General features: G+C 41.1%; 1 protein-coding gene across 2 annotated transcripts in view; it reads right to left on the reverse strand.

Moving 5' to 3' along the window:
* Nucleotides 1–9,420, reverse strand: part of LOC117812224 (AP-2 complex subunit beta) — a 35,042-nt gene extending 25,622 nt beyond the window's left edge. Inside the window, exons 1-4 of one of the 2 annotated variants that reach the window (XM_034682864.1) lie at nucleotides 9,280–9,420; nucleotides 3,709–3,763; nucleotides 3,469–3,574; nucleotides 2,157–2,292 (exon numbers count right to left, since the gene is read on the reverse strand). In XM_034682864.1, coding sequence (XP_034538755.1) covers nucleotides 2,157–2,292; nucleotides 3,469–3,574; nucleotides 3,709–3,745 — 279 coding nt within the window. In that variant the 5' untranslated portion in view covers nucleotides 3,746–3,763; nucleotides 9,280–9,420. The remainder of the gene's footprint in view (nucleotides 1–2,156; nucleotides 2,293–3,468; nucleotides 3,575–3,708; nucleotides 3,764–9,279) is intronic. The other variant, XM_034682863.1, reaches the window with a different exon arrangement.
* Between the last annotated feature and the right edge of the window lie 251 nt (nucleotides 9,421–9,671).

Here is a 9,671-nt window from a genome sequence, read left to right on the forward strand (position 1 = left end):
TGTAATGTTACGTATAAAGAAATGTACACCCCGTGATGAGCCTTTACAAAGATTTAGATATTTCCTCCTCATGAGAATTGTATAACTTCTGCAAAAAGCTAATGTGATGTGATGACATTACTGTGTTTCTGTTGTGTTGTTCTCCCCCTCTCTCTGCTGCTCTCAGCCTCACTGGAAACCAGAGCAGAGTACAAGAGCAGGAGAGAGAAGACAGCTAGTGTCGGTGAGCCATCCAGCTGTGTGTTTACTCCTTCTTCAGGAGGAGGGTGTTTACATTCACTAAAACACAACAGGCTCTCCTTTGATACTAGATGCTTGTTTCTATAGGTGCATTTCGACCAAGAGTTCCCCTGAACTAAAAGGTTCCTGGTCCCCCATTGTTGTCTGCATTTTGACCACGGGTTGAAGTCCCGGGTAGATTGTGTAAATCAGGCCAGTGACGTACGGAGGAAATAAAAGTAAATGCACTACACCACCAGACCAGTAGAGGGCAGTAAAACAAAGAGGAATCCCATTCATCACAGATGACACCATAGAAGCAGACGGACAGGCAGGTATCATTATGAGCAACACAACAGTTAGCCTGTTAGCATGAAGAGATTCAGCTGGTCTGTTTTAGATGGTGCTATATTTCATCACAGATGGATTCACTGAATCAACACGTGAGAGGAGATAAGCGCGAGTAGCAAAGACGTTTCAACACGCCTTTAAAATCCTTTTGAACTCAAAAAGCCGTGGCAGAGATCGACCGGTGTTTTGGTTTAAACAGCGACCCTGTTAACTGGAGACTTTCAGCCGGATGCATCCCTCATAAACGTCTTTAGACGATCATTAAATATCTGATGAGGATATATTTTTTTTGTGTGTGAACAAAATTTGAATAGATTTTTTTCACAGCAGATGACATCGCCGTCAAACTAACTATTTACATATCACCAATGCCGTGTTATAAAGATAATATAGATCAAAAATAATGACAGAGAACAAGTAGGTAAATTAAAGAGAAGTAACACAAGGCCACACCATCCTCCTTACATTTGGAATGAAAAATAATAAATACAAATAACAAATAAAATAGAATAGAGAGAGGATTGAAAGGACATATCCATCAATTAGATAGCTCATATGTGTAGGTTTCATATTATATATATTAATAGTAAAAAAAAAAAAACGGTGGCAGAGGTAAAGGGATCATAGAAAAGAGAAAATTCAAACGGCCAAGAATATTCATTTTAACAATTGAGATTCTGCCTTGCAATGTCATTTTAAGAGTAGACCATCTCTGGATATCAGATGAAATTTCCAGTTTTAGTTTATTGTAGTTTAAAAGTGATATGTCTGAGAACTTAGTTATATTTAGACCTAAATATGTAAAGCTAGGAACATGCCAATTTAAATGTGAGACAGCTGATAAAGAGAGCTGCTTTGCTGAGACGTTTAGAGGGATGAGTAGAGATTTGTCCCAGTTAATATCTGATGAGGATATTTTGAAATCTTAATAAAAACTAAACTAGTTTGCATTCCCAGGAACTCCCTCTGTGTTTCAACAGCTGTGTAAACTCCACAAACACTGACACGTTCAGCTGAAGGTCTCCAGTTTACAGGGTCACTTTTAAAACCGGAACACCAGGAGAGATGCATTCACGGTGAGCTGAGAGAAGACTACTGTTACAAGCTGCTAAATCAAGAGAATCACAGCTTCTTCTTTTGAAAAGTACACACACATACAAAAAAGATAGAACAAATAAAAACTAATGAAAGAAAGAGAAATCAAGAGAATCACAGATGTGTGTGATGTTATTGTGGACGGAGGGAGGAATAAAAACACTGAGGTTAATCTACCAATCAGACACGTTCAGAATTGCAGGTCCTGGACCTTTAAAAGTACTACCCCCCTTGCAGGGGCTTTTCAGGGGGAGATTATCTACCCCTGAACTAAATTTGGACCCTGGGTCCACCGATCAAAACGCACATAGTTCAGGGGTAAAGTTCCTCCGGTTGATAAACGCCTTATTTGCTTATTTTTTCCTTAGTTTGCATATTATTACCTTCACTTCCTTATCATTTCTTCCCCCTAGGTTTATTATTGTGTTGCTCCCTCCTCCCCTAACCGTCTCAGTTTAAAATCAACAAATCAAATGTATGGAGGGCCTTGCCTTGACAAAACTGTTGACAGCCATGATGGCCATGTCAGGCTGGCTCTTGGCGTAGTTCATCAAGTAGAGGTAGACCAACTTCTTCAGCTCCAGGTTGTCGGTCTGCATGCAGTTCACAACATCTGGGAACAAAGAGCTGAAACACAGAAAGGGTCTCTGTTAGACTCTACAGTGTGATACTTTGAGGATCAAGGAGTATTTGAAAGTGTTAGACAGTTTGAGGGTGGTGAACAGACACACCTTCACATACAGAGAACACTCAGTTTGATGTTTGATATATGAGGCTGAATGCTGGATGTCAAAGGTCTGGGTAGAGCTCTGAGTTCTCCACTGACTTTCTGACTGCATTCCTTACATTCCTGTTCACTACACTGTTTACTGTTAGAAAACCTCCTGGTTCTTACAAGTATTTCCACCTGATAGGCTAATAGCCAAATTCCAACAGATCCCAGTCCGGTCCGTCTCTGATCCACTGCTGTCCGGCTCCGTCCTCTCTCATCCGTCATCATCCACTGGTTGCGTTTCCAGAACGCAGCACGGAGCAGGACCTCCAGACAGCTGGAGTCATGTGACCGAGGTTTTCACTCTGTAATCACTGAATCAAGGATCCTCCTCCTCCTCTCCTCATCCATGTTGTCTTTCTGGTCCTCTGAAAACCTCTGACCTGTTGACTCCAGGCCTGGCTCCGCTCATCATGACTTTGGTTTGTTGTTGTAGTTAAGTGAAATACGATCTGGTGATAACACAGAGTGTTTTATTCTGAAAATTAACCGGATGTTTTCATTTTGTTTTGGTGAAACCTGACTTCCTGTCCCGCTCCATCTGCTCTGTTGAGATTGATGCTCCGTGCTCCGGCATCCAGAGAAAATAGAAGTCCTGTGTATCTGATCTGGAGGGCTCCGGCCTGCCGGATCAGAGACGCAGCTGGAACACAACGGAGTGGATCCAGTGGAAGTTAAGACATTGACTAGAATAGAAACTAATCAGATCTGGTGCTGTGATGGACCGGACACTGATGTGGTGGAATTTGGTCGTAAGAGACGAGTGCTGGACTGAGCTCTAACACATCCAGGAGCCTGTTTCTGCAGCAGGCTGAAAACAGCTGACACAGGAGCAGATCTGGTCACAATGACTTGATGTCAGGGGCCGCATTATCAACCCTTCTCAGACGTGTCTCTGAGGTAAACCGAGCATGTGGAATAAACAACACTGACTGAGCGGTTGTACAGGAGTTGGGTTCATGTGTCTGCTGGGCACACCTCAGTTTGTTAATGATTGATTTAATATCAGAGTTCAGACATGCATCTGTTACCTGACATCTTTGCCAACAGTCATGGCAGCGATGACCTTCTTCACCGCCTCTTTCCTCTTCTCTTTCTTCTCATTGTTCAGCTCGGCCTTCAGTTCAAAGATCTCCCCTGCAGAGTGAATCACACAGTGTTGACTACAGCACAGAACAAAGACAGCGGTCTGAAACAGAACATTTGAAACAGAAAAGATTTCATGAGTTATTCAGTGTCAGAGTCTGACACACTGATCCCCTCCTCCTCACCTTTTTTGTTTGTTGTGAAATATTTGGAGTCCGTCATGGTTGCTGTATTCTTTGCCTGCACAGAGAAAACACACCGCATTACACCATGAGATAAATCTGTGTCAATGCTTCCCATCAACTGTTCCCAGTTCCTCAGTCACATATGATGAGATTATTCAATAACCATCTGTTCTCTCTGTTACTGCAGGATCTGATGTGTGGACTTGATTTATATAACAATAACACGTATCAAAGATGGTATTAAGCACATTAAATATCAGCTACAATCTACAGTTTGCATACACAGATAATTGTACATAACAGCATGTCTTACAGCAGGGGTTCCCAAACTTTTCACCCCAGGACCCCTAAAATAACGGTGCCGGAGACTCGGATCCACATTGTTACTAAAGGCCCTGTCACACCTTGACGATTTAGCTAGCGTATGCCGGCATATAAAAAGATTGTTGAGTACACTGGCGGAAGTCGCATAAGTTATAGGTACGTTTTGTATAAGTTAAGAGCACACTGAAGCACACTGGTAAGCATGCAGCGTATGGATCATACGTCTGGCATTAGTTGTAGATACGTTCTGCGATGGTTGACACACGTTCACACACATAGAGCTGTGTGTCTGCGTGTGTGTGAGTGTGAGAAGCCTTGGAGCCCTCACTCAGTGTCAAACAGCAGAGCCTCTGAAACAGAAGCTGAAGCCAGCATGTCAGAGTCTGCTGGTGTTCAATGATAAAGCTGCTGTTGTTGAATTCAATGAAGTTCAAAATGTGACTTTTTTGAAAGCACTGCAGTCAATAAGTGTAACTTGTTGTAAAGAGCAGAGGCTGTGTTCCTGCTGGTTTCACTCCTCTGACACTCTCCACGGCTCATCATGTTCTTACAAAGAGAGACTGCAGAGTTTTTAATAACACACGTTTAATTACTAATGTAAGTGCATCTCATTTCAACACGTATACATCATCATTAACGAGCGGCAGCCTTTTTAGACACTTCATCTGTGTTATTACACTGCTGTGCGCTTTGAACAAGTGGACTATAGTTGGGCAGAAGTTATGAATATGATATGTATACGCTCAATATTGGAAAAAAAATATCAGCGTATGTCAGCGTTTTAGAGGCATTTTGATACGTCAGGAAAATGCTGGCTACATCGTCAAGGTGTGACAGGGACATTAGGTTGGTTAATGTTACTTACAGCCATGGGCAAGGACTAAACAGAGATTAGAAACTGAAAGCCAAAATACCATAGTTTTATCTCATATTATTTAAAAAAGGTTGAAAGCAGAATGTAAGTAATCTTCATGTTCAGTCTGTAGCAGTGATGGCAAATTCTGATTTACATTCATTAGGGCCCGAGCACCGACAAGGTCGGCGAAGGCCCTCTTGAAACCCGAGTGATTATTATTATTATTATTATTATTATTATTCTTTGTTTCTTTCTTCCGCCGTTTGAATCCCCAATTTGCTTGCCTCAACGCGGTGCAAAAGTCCCCAACTGTTGCACATGCACCAGGCCTGGCGAAAATTTCGACATTTTGTGGTCCCGAAAAAAATTTCCCCAAAATGGCTAAACAGCGCCCCCTTGAAGTTGGAAATTTGAAAAGATCAGCCCCATAATACGATTCAACATACATGCATCAAAATTCTTTTGGTAAGGTATCATGCCAAGACCTACCTAAGTACTTATAGCTCCTTCATACAGTGTTCAATCTGTTTGAAGTTACATACACATGATCAGGGTCCATCCCTCAACACACCTATGGACTTGTTTGTCTACTACAGCCATAGCGCCACCCACAGGAAATGCGTTGTACTGACATTTACATACAATACCGGATCTCTTCCAAATTTGACATGTTTCATCATGGACCCAGCCTGAACTCATCTATATACACATGTTTGTCATTTGAATGGCGCCACCTAATGGACACAATGAGTATTTACTCTCAGAACATGTTTTTAACATGCTTGTGATCCCAACTCTTTCTATAATGATCTGTGATGAACAATCCTTCAGAACATAATTAAAGACACAGCAGCACCTACTGGTGACAGGTGGTACTGCAATGTACACTATGCTGATAACTGCACAGGTTAGCTCACAGTTTCAGCCTAGGGCCCGCACATCGCCGCTTGCGGCTTTAATTTAAACTATATCTTTATTTCTAATTTATAATAATAGATAAAATATACAATTTTAGATATTCAGAAGAAAACAAAGCTTTTGAAAGAAACACTTTTTTGGAAAGGATCACGCAATGATTTTCGAATATTCAAATATTTGTTCACTTTGTAAAAATTGAAGAGTTACTTTGAATATTTTCTCATTTTAAAAGTACCATTTTTCATCCTTTTTACAGGTGCCTGGTTTTAATACGTTATTCCCACCAGACGGAGGATACAGAGCGTCTTAAAGCTGTTTGCTAACCACATTAAGTAACAGAATGCCAATGATTATCAAACAGTGTTTTGGCTTGAAATGCCCATCCCTACCTCGCGACCCCCCAAGGGGTCCCGACCTCCACTTTGTGAACCCGTTTGTCACAGAGTAATTATTTGTATCGCTCTCTTTCCAAAGTGTTCTATCGTTCCTATTGATCCAGGCCTCCTTCTATTAAAATGAAAACACCTGCACTGCTGTCTCTCAGTGGTGTTTAAGCTAGCTCTTGATAGAAGTGTCACATAGTGTATAAACACATTATATGTCTAAAGGAATGTAGACACCATGTTCTAATAGTTGCTGAAGCTGCCTCCACTTTTTCTACTGGTGAATACAGAGTCCAAAGAGCTCAGTGGTTTTCAGTGTTGCACTGTCACAGGGTGTGAGTAAAAGTGACATCAGTCCCTGATGACAGAATGTGGGATCAGGAGTAACAACCACTCTATCTGTGAGGGAGCACAACACACATGCTTGCAGAACCAGACCACCAAGTGCACTAAGGATTTATTTGAAATCCTTGGTTGCAACACTCACAGGCAAGTTGCAAACTGCCCCAGGAACTAGTGTCGGCTCTTTTCATCTGCAGCTTGATGTCATGGTTCTCAGACTTCTCACAGGTTAATACTGGGAGTGGTGACAAGAACTAGATCCCTGGGCTGAGGGGAATCTGTAAACTGCAGGGAGATGATTCAATACTTTTAATAATTAAGTATAAGCCAATTACAGCTAGTTTGTAAATGCCTATGTGTGGTCTAAAAGAGTCATAAACCAAGTATAAAATCAACACAAATACAGCCCTGCCAACACTCTCCATTTAGGCGGGAGTCTACCGCTTTTTAACTTATTCTCCCGCTGTGATCCCGGGTTGTTATTTTTCCTGATAATCTCTCTATTCTACGTATATACAGATATTTTAATACCTTCATTTTTTTTTTAAACTTTAATGTAATTGTTATACTATATTTTTGAATAGGATCCTCTAATCTCTAACCATTTTTCAAGAAGTCCTCTACTTGAGCCTTATATTCAAACCTCAAAAGCATCCCCCCCCTCCCTGTAGATGGTTTGATCCAAAAGACTCTCCATGAGATGGTTTCTGACAGCAGGTAAACACGACAGGTAGATCTGTGACACCGGTAGCTGAAGTGTTCAGTAGACGAGTTGTTCTGAGTTCAACAAACTTCTGCTCTGTTTAAATATTTGATCATCCCTCATTAAAGTGGGTCAGCCCTGTTCTTGTTGCTAACTTAAGTTGTGGCGTGCAATAACACAGCATCCTCTTTAAAGTTCATCAGGAGAGTTTAGAGCTGTGTGAATCTGATGACAGAGTGCTGACAGTGTCACTATCACAATATCACAGGTGAAGTTATGACATCACTAAACTCTACCTGATAACCTCAGGTGGAGATGGGAGGAAATCTCTTCCTTCTTTAAATAAAGAGCAGAAAGCAGCAGAGGCTGAGGATGCAGAGGTTACTGTAGGTCAGATCACATTTAGCTGTAGGTCATAAATATGATTTAAAGGACCCAGATCAATGACTTTAAAAAGCACATAGAGATGTAGATTCATGTTACAGAGACTCCTTCATTGAAATAATATTATAATGGTGTTAACATCAAAACATGGTGTCAACACAAACTCCTCTACTTGGAATATGTGTGTGTTACTCCTCACTGCAGTGGCTCACTCTACTCTCACTCTTAAACATGTTGATGAATTTTGTCATATTAGAAGTAAGACATGGATTTTTTAAATGTTGTATGTTTTGCTATATTTTACTGCAATCCTTGAAATTAAGAGACATTTAAAGTATTTACCTTACATATCAGTTTATTAAATGTGTTAATCTGCAGTTCAGGGTTATATATGGACGGGGTTGCTGAGTATAGGCTGATTTTACCATACTCCAGAAAATCTTCCTATTTATCACAGTCCAATGTTGGCAGGTATGCATACATTAAGGTCATACAGTGGATGTTGGAATCCCTCTTTAAGTTGATTTGTTTCCATCACTGGTGTTTGTAAGATGTTGAATAGATATGCTAAATGAAATTTTTCCTCTCACGAGACATGATGCACAACATGTAGATGTGAACTAAGTTAGTCAGAAGTTAACATGTTCCATCAAGTAACTATAAATATAAAGATATAACGCAATTCAACAGAACTGATCTGAACACATCTGGACTCGTCAGTTTGTCCTTTAAAATAACAGCTTAGTGAACTCTTAACATGAAAGGCCACTTCCTGTAGTGGTCTGGTTTTAATAACATTAAATCTGTTTCACACTTTAGTTGGCAGCAGGACAATCTATCTGTGCTAACGTTATCGCTAGCCTGCTGCATGCTAACGTTGGAAGCATCGGTGTTCCATCAAATTGTGCGACGTATCGATTCACTACCAAACGGCTATTCGCTAGGTATGCGCTTGCGCAGAGCCACACTCCTTGGCGCTAGTCTTCACGAGACTTCACGACTCTAAATGAATGTTCTCATAAGTTGAGTACGTTTCTCCTGGAGTCGTAAATGTGTCATGATTCAGTTTCACAACATACGAGCTGAATGGGTCATGGTATCATAAAAACGGCTCTGTACTGGAAGCTTTATTTAACAGAGGCTTCTAGTCTACTGAGATACGCCTCTCTGTAAGGCTTTTGCATTTGTGTTATCATTAAAACAGCGACATGCACCCATAAAGTAACAATGCATACGTAGTGAGCCGTGGTGTGATAAACAGGTTCCGTGGTAGGAGCATTATTGTAAAGGAGAAATTGACAGTCTTTGCTTTCGCTTCGCGCTACATTTCGACACAGTAGCACAACTCGACGGAACACCGGTTCAATGATCGCCGCTTAAAAAAGCGATGCTAGGCTAATCACGACAAAATGAAACCTGCAGATTCCAACCAAAGATGAGGTGACCTCTATCTATAAGCGTCTCCAGTCTGTGTGCTGACTTGTAGCATGTTTCCTCTCAATCTGAAATCCAAACAGAAGAGTAACCAGCGGCCCAGGCTCACCGCTGCTGACAGGATGTATATTGTGTTACAGATGTTGTGAGCTGCCTAGCTACTGATCCACTCGAGGTCATATAAATGTGTCGATACTGTTACAGAAAGGTTGAAATAAACCAGATACCTTGTGGAGTGTGTTTCGGCAGGAAGGTTTTACAGTGGGATCAAGACGCAGGCTGGTCCCTTTGCCTGGTTGGAGGAAGATGGAGAATCTGGATCGTGATGTGACGTTCACTGTCGTAGGAAACTGGGCAACTTCCCCCTTAAGATAAGAAGTGAGAAGATTTGGATAAAAGATATCTTTGATTCCATAAACAAATCAGTCGTACTCTCGTCTTGTACTTAAGCTCTAGATTTGCTTTATTTATCTTGGATTTGTGAATAATTTAAAAAGCCCTTTTTTGTACGCAGGAATCGGACATGGCAAGGTCACCAGCGGGAGTGACACCAGTCATATGCACTGCATGATGATTATGTTGACACAATAATTAGTAACATTGCCATGTAGGTACTCTA

This window comes from Notolabrus celidotus, chromosome 5 (assembly GCF_009762535.1).
Source record: "Notolabrus celidotus isolate fNotCel1 chromosome 5, fNotCel1.pri, whole genome shotgun sequence".
Lineage (NCBI taxonomy): Eukaryota > Metazoa > Chordata > Actinopteri > Labriformes > Labridae > Notolabrus > Notolabrus celidotus.